This window comes from Lentinus tigrinus (assembly GCF_003813185.1).
Source record: "Lentinus tigrinus ALCF2SS1-7 unplaced genomic scaffold L226scaffold_10, whole genome shotgun sequence".
NCBI classification, from domain to species: Eukaryota; Fungi; Basidiomycota; class Agaricomycetes; order Polyporales; family Polyporaceae; genus Lentinus; species Lentinus tigrinus.
In genome coordinates this window covers 68,685-83,102 of record NW_027137919.1, presented here as the reverse complement: position 1 = coordinate 83,102, position 14,418 = coordinate 68,685, and the positions used below count along the sequence as shown (strand labels likewise).

Here is a 14,418-nt window from a genome sequence, read left to right as displayed (position 1 = left end):
TCGCCGCTTGCTACGCTTACGCCCACCCTAGTCGCACTCAGCACCCAGCACGCTGGCTGCGGTGCGCGAGCACTCCCCCTCCCGCGCCCCCACGCGCCCCCACAGAGGCCACCACCATCACCCCCGGCGATCAGAGCCATGGCCAGTGATATCCTAGTTCCGAACGCGCACCTCGTCGGATTGTGGCTGCAGGTCTTCGCAACCGGTGCGTCATCTCTATCTGTCTCTTCATCTCGCTTCAAGGGGCCACGCTAGTGGGCACCGTGCCGTCGCCGCCCACCGCGCTTGCGTCTAGACCTATAGCCTCTAGGCCCCCGCGGGTTCGCTAACCTCCTTCTGTCCCGTGTGGTTGTGCAGGGGCGTACTTTGTGTACCTTCCGCAATGCTGGTTCATCCTCAGGAAAAAGCTGCGCGAGGGCTTGTCGTTGTGGATGCCCGTCGTCTGTGCGCTCATGGCCGTCATCGTAGCCACGGTCAGTACTCGTGCCCACCCCACCCTGCTGCCCTTTGCGTGCCGCACCTGACCGTAATCCTTCCTTCTCGGTGTGCAGGACCTCATCGTCGAGATGTACCGGGCATACCACGCGTTCAGCGTGTCGGGCCCCAAGGGCCAGATCCCGCCCAACCCCTCTGCGTTCTACGCCAACGCGGCGACCCCGGAGTCGCTCGTCAAGAACTCGATCACTGTCGCGCTCGCGATCATTTCCGACTTTATCATCGTGTACCGCACGTTCATCGTGTGGAACTTCAACTGGCTCATCGTGCTCTGCCCCATTGGACTTCTGTTTGGCGATTTAGGTGCGTCTGACTTGAGGCTCTGTGGGAGCGATGGGTATAGCGGTATAGCGGTCTGACGTCCTCTCTTCTCTCCTCCTCCCCACCCTGCACTGGCACTGGCACAGCTCTGGGAATATGGTCGACGTGGACGCTGTCCCGGACGGGCGTCGGCGACAACCTCATCCTCGCGGACGTCACCGTCCGCGTGCGGTACTTCTTCATCATCACGTTCGTGCTGAACGCGCTCTGCGCGAGCCTCATCTGCTTCAAGATATGGCACATCAACTCGCGGGTGTCCCAGGCGGCGACGAGCGACCGCACGACGTCGCGCGTTTTTGAGGTCGTCATCGAGACAGGTGCGTACTGCCAGCCCTTGCCATGGCCCATGGGTATATACTGCCAGTGCTCTGTCGCTGGGCCCTCGCTGGAGGCCGGGGCCGGGGATGCTGATGAGGATTGATGGCTGACGACCGACTTTGCCCGCCCGCAGCTGCGCTGTACTGCGCACACCTCTTCATTCTCATAGTAACGGACAGCGTGGGGTCGAACGTATTCTTCATCTTCCTGGACGCGGTACGTCTCTCTCCCCTTCCTATGTACTCGACCCGAGCTCCCTTGCTTGAATGATACTAATACCGCTTGTTTCTCCCTCTCTCGCAGCTCCCGCCCGTCACTGCGCTCGTCTTCTCGATGCTCATCGTCCGCACACGGACAGGGACGCAGGCCCCACCCACCACGGGCGCGATGTCGACGGGCATCCGCTTCTGGAGCTCCGGCCGGACGACGCGCGGGCCGAACACGAGCCACATCGGCGTCGAGATCGACCTCGAGCGCGTCGTGCACACGGACACGGACAGCTTCCCGACGCGAACGGCGGGCACGTACGAGAGCCACAAGGAGCCGGACTTTTGAGCGTCGGAGCGTCGGAGCGTCGGAGCGTCGGACGGACCGTTGAGCTCAGTGTGTTAGTGTGTTAGTGTGTTAGTGTGTTAGTGTGCTTGTGATTGTAGGATCGTGGATCGTTGCTTGCTGTCGTGTGTTCTGTGCTCTGCTTGGCCATACCTAGTGTATACCGCTGTACCGCTGTACCGTGTATTGTAGATTTTGATGTGAGCTACCCTGTCATACCCTCAGCGCTGGTGGATAATGAAAAGTGAGAGGCAGGTACTTACAGCAATGCCGGCCAAACCTTTGACTTGACCTGATAACGCGGTACGCTGGCGGCTGAGGCCCTTAACGGTCTGTCCGAAGTTTTCCCGCTGGGTTCCCACGCCACGAAGGGTGCCTAATTAGTAAATGGCACCAGGGTGGTCCTGCATCTTGCACTGGCAGTTCGTGCCGATGCTATCCACGGTACTCAGACACATCGAAACCCTGTCTGATGCAGATGAGCTTCTCGGTAACTCCGCCAGTCGTCGATTGGCCACGTCCCGGGAGCCTTATACACGCTCGGTTTGGAAGAACTCTACGACCCCCCGTCAGCTCACGCAGTGCCTCCTAGGTCGACAAACTCATAAGCACCCGCCTCCGCGCGTTATATGTCAGTTCTCAGCTACCCAAACGCGAGGTTTATTGGGCTGTGGATAGAGCTCTTCGCAACAGGTATGTTCCCCCTGCTCCTTCTGCTCTGACTGTAGAGCTGCAGCGATACCTCAGGAGCATACTTTGTATACCTCTCCCAATGCGTCGACATCGTGAGGAGCAAACTTCGAGAGGGAATGTCGCTCTGGCTGCCTTTCGTATGCGCCCTGATGTTCGTTAATACAATGCTGGTACGTTTCGATGAGTTCTCTTGGGTAAATAAATACTTCCTGCACTCACACGAGGGATTATCGATTATCGGCGGTATAGGTTGTCATTTCCAACATGATCGCGGCCTACGAGGCCTTCTCTAGCGCTGGACCCGGGCAGGAGATCAACCCGTGGAACGTGTATGCCGACGTCGGGAGCACCTTGTCCGAAGTGAAGAGTGCCGCGACGGTTTTCTTCGCCATCATCTCCGATCTCATCATCGTAAGTGGATCCAGTTCTAGCAGTGTCGGCGGAAAGTCACCAGTGCCCGTACTAGGTCTACAGGACGTTCGTCGTGTGGGGCTCCAGGATCCGTGTCGTCCTTGTCCCGATTGCTCTACTGTTAGGTGGCATAGGTACGTGGGTTATGTCTCTCGACGACCCAGATGAAGATGGAGATGGCTATGAAACTAGCATTAGGCATTTGGTCGGCATGGTCGCTCGCTCAAACGGATGCAGATGATGATCCTATATACGCCACCGTCTCTATCAGGGCACGTTACCTTTTCATCGTCACATTTGCGCTCAATGTGCTTTGCGCAGGTGAGCGAAAGATCTTTGGCCTAGCGTGGCATGGCGTGCTCATGCTGACCCTTTTCTAGGTTTGATTTGCTGGAAGATATGGGACGTCCTATCGGAGCTCTCGGCGCATATATCTACAACAGGACGTGGTCCCACAAGCCGAGCTTTTGAAGTGATCATTGAAACAGGTACGTCATTCTGGTCTCTACGCATGGCTGGGCTAATGTTTCCCTATCATGTGTAGCGGCACTGTATTGCACGAACTTGCTTGGGCTCGTCGTAAGCGACTTCGTCGGCTCAAACCTCTTCTTCGTGTTCCTGGATCTGGTACGTAGGCAGCATGCTTCGCATACACAGACCGTGGTGCTACTAAACTAAACACTGTTGGACGCCAGCTGCCTCCGGTGACCGCTCTGGCGTTCACGATACTCATCGTGCGGACGCGTCCTCCGAGGAGGCTGCATACTACTACGACGCCGTCCACATGGTTGAGCTTCTGGCATGCCCAGTCCGGGACCTCGCCTACATCGGCTTCGAGTGTGGTGGGGGCAGCGGACGAAGTTCTCACAGTTCTCGAGGAAGTCCCTTTCACTGCCATTAGTATCGATGTCGAGTCTGCAGATGGAAGGTTGAAGAACAGATGTGACGGAGAGGCGGTCTCTGAGAGCCGTACCGCGCGCACCGATTCCGTATCCCCGACTCGGAGGCTGTACCTCGGCGTATGACTCTGTACTGCCATTGGGCGGGTACATGTCGTTGCTTGGCCATACTACTGCATACCGCTACACGATGTATTCTAGACTCATATAGACTCATATATGACCCGATCTGCCCGTCGACAAGTTCGAACCTGCGCCGTGGATGATAGAAACCCTCCATCATTGGTCTCGATGAGAGGCACCTACCAAGGCACTCCCACTGGTAGCTGTGCCCGTTGAGATGGTGAAACTTTAGCACCGAGATGCGAACGCGTTTTGATACTGCAGACAGGATTTCGCAAGTACAGTACTGCGGACTAAGTAGCTGTGGGAGGCAGTGACTTGAGTAATGGGTGACGCCTGTCGCTTCAGTCTTGACCGGTTCGTCCGACCTTTTTCCGGTATGTTCCCACGCCACGAAGCCTCACGAAGCCAACGCAGCACAGCTATGTAGTACCGCATTGTTGCTTTTCGTGGCTTCTGTCAGGGTGCGTCTTACTTATCTTCTTCCTCTTGTCACTGACAATTCGTCCCAAGGTTACTCGCATGCCTACTGCGAAATCTCACACAAACGCCGGCCCCTCGACAGGCGGCGCGACCCCTCAGATGTCCGACGCTCGTATGTCGTAGTGCAACTTGAAGGCGGTGGTAATCAGCGCATGTCAGGTCTATGACAAGAAGACAAATCAGCGGTGCTTTTAGAGTTCGGTGGGAACTGTGAAGGTGTTTCCTGGTTTCGAAAGCCGGGCACAGCCTGACGAGCCTTCCAGAGTTCGATGCCAGTTATACTCCCTTCGCTGACCGCACTTCGGCTACACCGGAGGAAGAGTCTTATATGCACTCGCTGTGGAAGAGCCCAGAGAACTCGAGGCTAAACCCGCAACCAATACCTACCAGCTCGACAGCTCCCGGAAAACTCAGCGCATATGTCGGACATCAGCTATCCGAACGCGCGGCTTATTGGGCTGTGGCTGCAGCTCTTCGCAACAGGTATGTCTTTCCTGCTCATTCCCTCCCACTGACTGCAGAGCTACAGCCCGTGCGCGGTACTCTAGGGGCGTACTTTGTGTACCTTTCGCAATGCGTGGGCGTCATGAGGCGCAAACTCAGAGAGGGCATGTCGCTATGGCTGCCCCTCGTCTGCGCTGTGATGTTCGTTCTCACGATGCTGGTATGTGTATGTCTGCTGGGTGCCCTCAGGTATATATTGCATTCACACAGAGGAAATTCGGTATAGGTTGATATTTTCAACATGGTCTTGGCCTACGACGCCTTCTCTACTAGACCCGGGCAGGAGACAAATCCGTGGGACACGTATACTGATGTAGGGAACACCTTCTCGGAACTGAAGAATGCCGTGACGGTTGCCCTTGCCATCATCTCGGATCTCATCATCGTATGTGAACACAGCTCTAGGTCTGCGGAAAGTCATCACAGCGGAGTGCGCGTAGGTCTATAGGACGTTCGTCGTGTGGGGCTCCAGAATCCATATTGTTCTTGTCCCGATTGGTCTACTGTTGGGCGACATAGGTGCGCGGTTTATGTCTCTTAACCACCATCATAACGAAGACGATGACCATGACTATACCAGCATTAGGCATTTGGTCGGCTTGGACGCTTGCTCAGACGCATACTGGCCATAATCCGATAGCCGCCGCTGTCTCAATCAGGGTACGCTATTTTTTTGTCGTCACATTCTCGCTGAATGTGCTTTGCGCAGGTGTGTGTAAGACCTCTGGCTTGGTGTTATGCACTCGCTAGCATACTGACCCTTTTTTAGGGTTGATTTGCTGGAAGATATGGAGCGTCCATGCGGAAGTTCCGGCGTATGTATCAAGTGTAGGACGTAGTCCCACCACCCGGGCCTTTGAAGTGATCATCGAGACTGGTGCGTCCTGCCAGTCTCTTTATCATGATCCGACTTACGTCTCCTACGTGCAGCTGCGCTGTATTGCACACATTTGCTTGTGCTTATCGTGAGCGACAGCGCCGGTTCAAACGTCTTTTTCGTGTTCCTGGATCCGGTACGTAGGCGGCTTCCTCTGAGCTTATTATTGACAGGTGCGGCGGCTGAGTCCGAGTTCCAGCTACCTCCGGTGACCGCCTTGGTCTTCACGATGATCATCGTGCGGACACGTACTTCGAGCAGGCTGCATGCTACAATGACGCCGTCCACATGGATGAACTTCTGGCATGGCGAGTCTGGGACCTCGGACTCGCCCCCTAGAACACGGGCAGCGGATGTTCTCACAGGCATCGATGAAGTCCCGTGTACTGTTGTTGACCTTGAGTCTGCAGATGGAAGGTTGAAAAGCCGAGGCGATGCGGAAGAGAGGTAGTCTCGGGGGACCAGGAGCACACCGATTCCGTCCCTCCAACACCGCACTCGATGTATGGTGTATGATGGGCTTCACGTTCAGAAAGGCTCAAGGAATCTGCCAATGCGCGGAAACTGAGTCATTTGCTCTTCATGGAAGCAAGGTTCGCGCTCGGTGTCTATGTGCAATTTTCAGGATCAAAGTTGACGGAGGGCAGAAGGTCCGTCCGTTCAAGGGCCGCAGGCTAGGCACTTCTCATCTTCATCATGGGAGAAGGACGGACAGAAGGCACCTAACGATGATTGGGCGGTATCGCACGATATGGGTACGGACGCGTGGGCGACTGGGTGGGAAAGGACCGAGTGGTACCTCCAACACCTGTGAGAAAGGGAAGATGTACCTGAGAACATGCGAGAGGAACCAGGGGGCGGCACCGAGTAGACAACCCTTTGCACTACCTTAGAGCGATGAGAGCACGCTTGAACTGTAACTTGCCGATAGGGCGCGAGCTTGGGAAGGACCGTGTGAGAGACAGGGAAGAGACGCACCTCCACGGACTTCATCTGTATTCCGGTGGCCTTGCGTGGGATACCAATGCTCGTTAATAGCACAGTGATTACACGTCTGTGGACCATACAGTAGAGTAACAACAAAGGGTACGTAGACTCGTACACATCGGGTAAACAAGAAGCCGCACACTAAACGGTGCATTACCTGCATTACATGACGTAGCGGAACCAGACACTCTCGTTCGGCATCGAGCCCTCGCTCTCGCGCTCGACAGTACTGCTCTTCGTGCGCTCCTTGCGCTTGTTCTCCGTGGCGAGCCAGCCCATGTTGACAACGCTGCACAACAGGATGCCGATCTGGAACACCAGCAGCGTGATTGTTGCGCTCGTGTACCTGGGCGGGGGCGAGAGCGAGCCGAGCAACCATGTGGAGAGGATGGAGCCCAGGTTCGTCATCGTGGTAAGGAGCGCCAGGGAGGCACCACGCCGGATGAGAGGAGCGCTGTTGTTTGCCATCCAGGTTCCCAGAGGAGGCCCGATGCAGTACGTTCCGGGGACTGCGAGGAAGAGCGAGCCGTAACGCACGTCTTTCACGTAGGAACCGAGGAAGATGCCGAATCCGATCGTTGCGAGGATGGCGAAGAACACCAACGTAAGGCCACGCTGTGCGTAGCGGTCTGCGAAGATGGCGGTGATGATAGACACTGGATAGGACATTGACATCAGGAACATGAGGCAGTCGTACGGCGGTCGCTGACTCACAGACTGCGGCAACTGCGAACGGCGGTACACTCATAAGCTGCGCCTTCGAACCTGCGTACCCGAGACTGGCGACAATACTTGGCAGGAAGCTGTGAAGGAAGCTTAGACGAGTGTCCCAAATGGGGATACAGTAGTAGGACGCACTATGCCAAACCGGAGAGCGTGGCTCCGCTGAAGAATCCGGCGACACCGAGGAGAACGACGTGTGGTTGGATAAACGTCTTGCCGAAATGAGCCCAGGTGCGGGTCTTCTTCTCATCATCAGAGTGCAGGCCGTCATCGTGAAGTGCCTGAACAATAAGTTTCTTGTCTTCCGCGCTCAGAAGGAGTGCTTGTTCCGGGGTATCCGGAAGGAGGAAGAACGAGACGATACCAAAGAGCACGGTGAATAGACCCTCCTGTTAACACGTCAACGCTCATGTCAGGCGGAGATGGAAGACGCGAATCTTACCAATATGAAGACCCATGCCCAGCCATGACGACCACCCACGCCTTCCATGTGAATAATTGCTGCGGCGAGGAGGCCGGAGAATGCGGAGGCAATCGAGGTCGCGGAGAACATCACGGAGACTCTGAGTTTGGTGTCAGAAGAGAACTGTCACGAACACGACTGTATCACATACCGGAGTTGTAGCAGTCGTCGGGGATAGAAGCACGCGAGATAGAAGGTTATGCCAGGGAGAAGGCCACCTGCCAGAGCAATCAATGTCAAAGTTGTGGATAGTATTCGTGATAGAGACATACCTTCTACAAGTCCCAGGAAGAAGCGACATGCGACGAGACCGGAGTAGCTGGTTACGACACCTAGGGGTGGGTTAGCTATTGGCTCAGAATAATGGTTCGCACACGATACGAGCCTTGTAATGTACAGATGATGCCCCAAAGGACCACCATGGTCGGAAGTAATATCCGGGGGCCGACAAGCTACCAATGGAGGAGTTAATGCAATGCAATCGTGATCGTTATGATGAATATACATACCATCATCAAATAATTGGATGGGATCTCAATGATCGTGTACGGTCTGCGAGGCGATTCAGTACGGAACCTTTACGCACAATAAGAGCATGAAACTCACATGAGAGTGACAGTGAGCGCGAGGCTGTACTGTGAAGGTCGTGAGCGATGCCGTACTTGGTCCGAATATGCCAATGGGGCGCAAGATGAATACCTGGTAATCGGACATATGGAGCTCCTTCTGGAGCCCCGCAATCCGTGCATTCCCGATGTTCGATCGATCCTAGGGGAAGAGGCAGGGAAATGATGATGAGTACACTGAAGCTCTGTTGACCGGAGGCAGCCCATCGCAGGACCGGTGTTTGCAGTGAAGGTGTCATAACTCACCAGAGAAGACAAGAAGTACATCATCGTGACAACCGGTAGCACAAGAAGGTCCAACTTGGTCCACAACTTGGCCGTTGCGGCACCGGAGCGACCGTGGTGGAGGGCGTCCGATGCCACTACGCCGTGCTCGGAGCTGCCGTCGTCAACGGACTTCTTCTCGAGCGCGGCGTCCGCGTCGTTGTACGATCTGGAGGTGTCCGACATCGTTGGCTACACAACGAGCGAGCGGGGGGATTGTCAGGATTGGAGATAAACCTCGCACGAAGTCCGAGCTTACATACATCACGCTGGAGTGGTCTGTCCAGGGACGGTCGTCCCGGGATTGACGTGAAGCGAAGCTCGTGGGACCCCGTGTCCATCAAGGTTTGTTGGGAGTTGTCTGCTTATGTCGCGAGGATTTGCAGATAGGCACCACATTGCCTGTACCTGGAGCGCACAACAGGCGAGGGACGGCATGCCGGGGGCATAAGATTGGGTTCCAAGTTCCGCATTCAATTCTCCCAAGTACCCACGCTGCTAGCGCTTTGCCGTGTCTGCGAGCCTGGGCATTCGCCGAAATTCCTACGTGCTGGGAAACACATTTGATGCACATGCTGGGGACACGGGCGAGTTAGTCGAGAGAAGTTCGATAGGCGAGGCCGTAGCTCAGATCCAAGAAGTGGGCGGACCAGGTGTGCACACTGCACAGCCAACAGCCCTCAGAAGCGCCGAAATGCACTTTTCCTCCTCCCACGACCACGGCTGTCCAGATCCTCAGCGGGACAGGACATCTCCGACGCGCCGAACGTATCAGAAAGTTGTTCTTGACTGTCTGTGCAGGCAGGCTGAGGCAGCATCGACCTACGGTCAGATGTGTGCCCCACGGACCGTTCCGATTAACTCGCAGCCCGCGCGCGGCGATGGAGTTCGCAGCGCCCCCGAGAAGCTGGAAATATTCGGACACAGACAGCAAGCGCACCACGAGTACCGCCATACACGCGCCGCTATAAAGCACTTCCTTCGGTCATCCTCCGTCAAGTCTCAATCTACCTCGACTGCTCTCCGCTTGTGGTCTAGTCCCAGTCCTCGTTTCCGACATGCCAGAGGCCCGCGGTTACTTCGAACTTACTCGCCTCCACAAGCCCCTGATGGGCAATACGTTGATGTTCTGGCCGTGCGGTAAGTCCTCATCCAGACAGGGCCAGACGCGCATCATTGACCCGCCTCGGTTAGCATGGGGATTGACAATCGCTGCGCGCGCCACCAGTCTACCCCTCGTTATCTTTGTGGAGAAGCTCGTGTGGTTTGCCCTCGGGTCTATGTTGCTGCATAGTGCGGCGTGTGTCTTGAATGACATCTGCGACGTCGAGTTTGACCGACAAGTTGGTATGTCTCATCCTTCTAGCTAGCGCACGTACTCTCCCGAATCTGACGAGTAGCTGTGCCTTGCAGAGCGCACAAAAGAGCGGCCGCTGCCATCCGGCCGGGTATCCATGCACGGCGCAGTTACGCTTTGCGTGGTGCTCCTGGCGCCCGCACTATACATACTCTCGCATTGCGACAGGCTCGGGTAAGGGACTTCGCGGGTCGAAGCTACGGTCTGCGCTCATAACACTGCGGACTCAGGATTGCTATGGGAATCATCGGAGTCTTTCCACTGCATGCCTTCTATCCCTTGATGAAAAGGTGGACCTGGTGGCCCCAGGCATGGCTCGGTTAGTCTCCGTTGACATCGGCCATTCTCATAGTCGACGATGTTGACGTATATTGCAGGACTGGCGTTCAACTGGGGCATCCCAGTGGCATGGATATCTGTCACAGGCACGCTGCCTCCACCCGCGATCTGGGTCCTTTTCACCGGCGGCGTTTGGTATGCATGCTTCCGTTCTTGCTGCTCTGCGCCACAACGCCGGACCTGACAACGACCCTTGCGCGTCTCAACCTGACAGCTGGACCATCGTCTATGATACCATCTATGCTTGCCAAGACCGCGAGGACGACAAGCGGGTAGGCATCAAGTCCACCGCGCTTCTCTTCGGAGAGCATGTCCGCTCGATTCTCGCCATCATGGTCGCAATTTTGCTGGCGTGCCTGATGTATGCAGGCTTTGCGCTTGGGCAAGGGATCGGATATGCGACGTTGTCGTGTGGAGGTACACTCTTGCATACGGCGTGGCAGATCGCGACGTGGAATGAAGCCGACTTGAAGGATCACAGGGCCAAGTTTGAGGTACGCCGTTCCGCCTTACCCACTAAGCTACCTTGTTGATCTATGTTCTCGTCAATAGTCTAACGGACTCCTTGGTGTTGTCATCTGGCTCGGTACGCTGTACGACTATCTGCATGTATTGTATCCTACTATCATGTAATGTCAGCTAATGTATTGCTGTATTGGCGTGGTTCCGATAATTTCATATATTTCTCTTCTCTCGATGCTGTTGCTCAGGTGCCTTGTCAAATTCATACCCAGCCAGGTTGAAAATGTCGCACTGCCCGCGGCCCACCCGACATCAGGCGCCCGAGGGCCTCGTTGATTTGTTTGTTTAGAATTTGTCAATGCCTTTGCACAAGGCGTCGACCATCGTCCTCTCGAGCTTGCTGCTATTCACAATCATCTTGCTAACATGCTCTCTAACAAATCTTCCTACCCATGATGATGTTGCTGGCTTGAATTCTGATCGCGTCACTGCCGAGCTGGTCGGACCTCGAAGAAACTGAGCTTCTGCCGCACAAAAACGTCCTCAATCACCGCCCTGAGACATGGAAGCAAGCAGAACAGTGCGTGTAAAGCGAAGGGCATCTTCGGGGCATGCATCGGCACAGTAGTTCCGCGGGAAGGCAGCAAATTGTTCCGCCCCCCGCTGGCAAGTCTTCGTGATGATTCCGCATGGAGGTACCCACACCTGCAACATACAACAATCTAGGCACACCGGAGCATCGTCACTATTGTCCGGAGTGGTGAAGCATACGGTGTTAGGAGCTCCGATGTAATCGTACAAGCTCGTCCGCAGGTGAGAACACTCGGCTTTTACGACATCATGATGAAGATGGCTTCTCGTCCTTCGATGTTCTCTGATTCTGGTCCATGTCTCGCCGTGCTGTCTCAGGCTTTGTGCCTTCCCCATTCCGCTACGGCGTAACCTGTACTCCGAGAACGGTCGGGTCGCAGCCAGCAGTGCTGACGGCCCCACCAAGGCGGCGTTTCGTTCCCGCTACTGCGCTCTCGCTGCTGTTCTCGACGTTCTTGACCTTCTCCAGGTCTCCCGCGGCTGCTGATAGTCAAATGGACTTTGTTCGTATCGCGCCGAGCCCTGATACATCGCACTTCTTCGTGGGCGCAACTCCGGGCCTGTCAAGTGCCTGCCTACTTACCTTACAAGCATCGCACTGGTACGTAAGCGCGCTATCATAGCTCTCCGCCGCCAAGCTCTGGCTCGGTCCGTCTTCAGTCACTGCTCAATCTCGAGCATCGTAGACACCCTCAAGCCTCTAAGTTACCTACCCACTCACGCCTACAGTGTACGCTCACCATGTCTCCGGAGCGCAGTGCCGAACATCACTATGTCTCGCTGCTCATCCCGTCGTTCCGCAAGTACTCCGACTCCCCCGCTTTCCTGCCATACATCGGGCGCGATGACGCCTGGGACAGAGTGAGCTATCGCGATATTGAGCAGCGCCTGGTGGCTACTCAGGCGTACTGGCGGGACACGCTCTCGCCGCTCAACCTGCAGCCTCGCGATGTTGTCGGTTTCTGGTGCGCACCGCCACCAAATATCCCTTCGCTTGCAACTCGCTAATCTATCTCTACAGGCTGACAGGCCGGAAGCTTTCAGACCTTCTCAACACCATCGCTGTCTGTGCCCTAGGGTACGTCCCTCAGTACTTTAGCGGGTACTTCAGCAACTCGTCCGTCGTGCTCGACTTGCTGGCCAAGAGCGGAGGCAAGGTCTTCATCGTCGACCCGAACTTCGATTCGCAAGTCACCAATGCGCCCTCTGCTGGCGCATCTGTCCCACGCTACTGTACGCTTGAGTATGACGATATGTCTCGCCTGGTCTCGGAATCGCTTGCCCCGGAGAAGTTGGTTCTCGAGTTAGCGGACATTGCGCCTGTCTCGCGCGACGATGTGGCCGCGCTCTTCCATTCTTCTGGGACCACGAGTGGGTTGCCGAAGATCATCCCGAACACGTTCAAGATGATAACGTCGATGGTGGGCGGGAAGTGGCCGAACATCTTGATCCAGCCAGCAGACGGCAGGCGGCCTGTCATTAACACGCTCGGCAACGTTGCGCACATTGGATCTATCCACTGTACGTGTCCCTACTGTTCCAATGTTTCCGGAGCAGCGTTTCATGCGGTATCCACTACAGGTTTCTTGGGTAGCATCCACGTGGGCGCGTGCATGGTGCAGACGTCGTCTATGGACATCCCGGAGAGGGAGTTCCTGAACCTCGTGCGCATGCACAAGCTCTCGGTCGCCGTACTGTACGCGACGTTCCTCGGAAGGCTCATCAACTCTGCCCAGCAAGACCCCGACCTCAGGCTTGCACTGCAGAGTCTCGATCAGATCATTCACACGGGCGTGGCGTTGCACAAGGAGGAAGAGGAATGGGCATATGCGAATGGGCTCAAGATTATGGTACGCGATATGCCCCATAGTCACTTCATGCCAGTTAACGTATATGCGATGCTATAGACCTCCTACGGAACTACAGAGACTGCGCCTTTGCTCAAGTCGACCACTGAATCACCCATCCTACACCCTATCCCAGGAGCGAACCCCGTCTTCCTCCCGCACCAGGATCAAGAGAAGAGTGCTGATGGGGTGCAGCTGTACGAGGTCGTCGTCCCTTCGACTGCAGACGATTGTCCTCCCCCAGAAATGTGCGGAGAAGACGGGTTCTACCACACCAATGACCTGTTCGAGAATGTCGACGGGGGCTGGATTTACAGAGGGCGCGGAGGCGACTGGATCAAGATTCTTGGCGGGTTCTGCGACACCAAGTATGTCTTCCGCTTGTCTGCTTCAGTCAACTGTGTCTCATGTAGATGACTCCCCGCAGGAACGTCGAAGACAACATCCGGAAGTCCTGCTCTGACCTTGTGCATGATGTCGTCATGGTCGGGACTGGACGCCTGTATCCGGTCTTGATCGTCGAGAGTGCAGCGACCGGACTGAGTGAGGAAAAGAAGAAGCGCGTCTCGCAGGAAATCGTTGATAGAACAGCCGAGTTCAACAGGCGGTTGTACATCCATGAGCGCATTGAGGATCCGAAGCGCGTCTTTGTGGTCGAGAAGGGGACGCTGCCGCGTACGAAGGTCAGTGCAAATTTCGAACTGTCATATGGGTATGGGCTGATGTGATATGCGATATGCAGGAAAAGGGAAATATCAGGTATGTGTCGCTTTGAGTCATGACAGTCAGACGGCTGATGGGTGCTACAGACGCGCTGCAACCGAGGAGTTGTTCGAGAAGGAGCTTGACTTGGTCTCGGAGCGTGCGTAGTGTTTTTAGGAGCCACAACTGTGACAGATGTATGATTCCGCCGAGCGCATCAACCACGAGGTATGTTGACAATCGTCCACAAAGCCTGCGTCACGTACATGCCATCTGACCACCGGGCCAGCTGTATTCCCTCTCATTGTGTATTGTTGAGTGCCTATAGACTGATTTGTTGGTCCATTTACTCGCCTTGTACGACCCAGGAACATCGGAGAC

The 14,418-nt window shown here is 55.6% G+C and overlaps 7 protein-coding genes across 7 annotated transcripts; 6 read left to right on the top strand and 1 right to left on the bottom strand.

The window, feature by feature from the left end:
• Positions 1-135: 135 nt before the first annotated feature.
• On the top strand, positions 136-1,962 carry L226DRAFT_507152 (uncharacterized protein; the record flags this gene model as incomplete). Its single annotated transcript, XM_067678117.1, has 6 exons — positions 136-205; positions 358-473; positions 552-798; positions 903-1,133; positions 1,268-1,350; positions 1,438-1,962. 6 exons carry the CDS (start codon positions 139-141, stop codon positions 1,687-1,689), a joined length of 996 nt encoding a protein of 331 aa, XP_067535947.1. The 3' UTR covers positions 1,690-1,962.
• A 152-nt stretch (positions 1,963-2,114) lies between these two features.
• L226DRAFT_612446 (uncharacterized protein) lies at positions 2,115-3,927 on the top strand. The gene is made up of 8 exons (XM_067686392.1): positions 2,115-2,379; positions 2,434-2,549; positions 2,629-2,790; positions 2,846-2,924; positions 2,983-3,111; positions 3,171-3,278; positions 3,335-3,417; positions 3,486-3,927. The coding sequence occupies exons 1-8, from the start codon at positions 2,316-2,318 to the stop codon at positions 3,813-3,815; spliced, it is 1,071 nt and encodes a 356-aa protein (XP_067535946.1). The 5' UTR covers positions 2,115-2,315; the 3' UTR covers positions 3,816-3,927.
• A 484-nt stretch (positions 3,928-4,411) lies between these two features.
• Positions 4,412-6,425, top strand: L226DRAFT_612445 (uncharacterized protein). Its single transcript, XM_067686391.1, has 10 exons — positions 4,412-4,505; positions 4,559-4,778; positions 4,844-4,959; positions 5,026-5,184; positions 5,240-5,318; positions 5,380-5,508; positions 5,569-5,676; positions 5,730-5,812; positions 5,876-6,269; positions 6,327-6,425. The coding sequence occupies exons 2-9, from the start codon at positions 4,715-4,717 to the stop codon at positions 6,125-6,127; spliced, it is 990 nt and encodes a 329-aa protein (XP_067535945.1). The 5' UTR covers positions 4,412-4,505; positions 4,559-4,714; the 3' UTR covers positions 6,128-6,269; positions 6,327-6,425.
• Positions 5,830-6,697, top strand: L226DRAFT_43105 (uncharacterized protein). Its single transcript, XM_067674699.1, has one exon. The coding sequence runs from the start codon at positions 6,111-6,113 to the stop codon at positions 6,567-6,569; it is 459 nt and encodes a 152-aa protein (XP_067535944.1). The 5' UTR covers positions 5,830-6,110; the 3' UTR covers positions 6,570-6,697.
• A 44-nt stretch (positions 6,698-6,741) lies between these two features.
• On the bottom strand, positions 6,742-8,970 carry L226DRAFT_534293 (MFS general substrate transporter). Its single transcript, XM_067680636.1, has 11 exons — positions 8,722-8,970; positions 8,549-8,617; positions 8,456-8,484; positions 8,359-8,401; positions 8,235-8,301; positions 8,122-8,181; positions 8,001-8,067; positions 7,829-7,949; positions 7,522-7,775; positions 7,378-7,466; positions 6,742-7,319 (listed from the first exon to the last, which is right to left on the bottom strand). The coding sequence occupies exons 1-11, from the start codon at positions 8,923-8,925 to the stop codon at positions 6,826-6,828; spliced, it is 1,497 nt and encodes a 498-aa protein (XP_067535943.1). The 5' UTR covers positions 8,926-8,970; the 3' UTR covers positions 6,742-6,825.
• A 517-nt stretch (positions 8,971-9,487) lies between these two features.
• Positions 9,488-11,128, top strand: L226DRAFT_534290 (UbiA prenyltransferase). Its single transcript, XM_067680635.1, has 7 exons — positions 9,488-9,879; positions 9,934-10,086; positions 10,153-10,270; positions 10,327-10,415; positions 10,474-10,570; positions 10,650-10,929; positions 10,988-11,128. The coding sequence occupies exons 1-7, from the start codon at positions 9,798-9,800 to the stop codon at positions 11,066-11,068; spliced, it is 900 nt and encodes a 299-aa protein (XP_067535942.1). The 5' UTR covers positions 9,488-9,797; the 3' UTR covers positions 11,069-11,128.
• A 616-nt stretch (positions 11,129-11,744) lies between these two features.
• On the top strand, positions 11,745-14,381 carry L226DRAFT_507139 (acetyl-CoA synthetase-like protein). Its single transcript, XM_067678116.1, has 8 exons — positions 11,745-12,089; positions 12,175-12,453; positions 12,510-13,009; positions 13,070-13,338; positions 13,396-13,703; positions 13,763-14,018; positions 14,078-14,094; positions 14,145-14,381. Exons 2-8 carry the CDS (start codon positions 12,230-12,232, stop codon positions 14,203-14,205), a joined length of 1,635 nt encoding a protein of 544 aa, XP_067535941.1. The 5' UTR covers positions 11,745-12,089; positions 12,175-12,229; the 3' UTR covers positions 14,206-14,381.
• Positions 14,382-14,418: the final 37 nt, after the last annotated feature.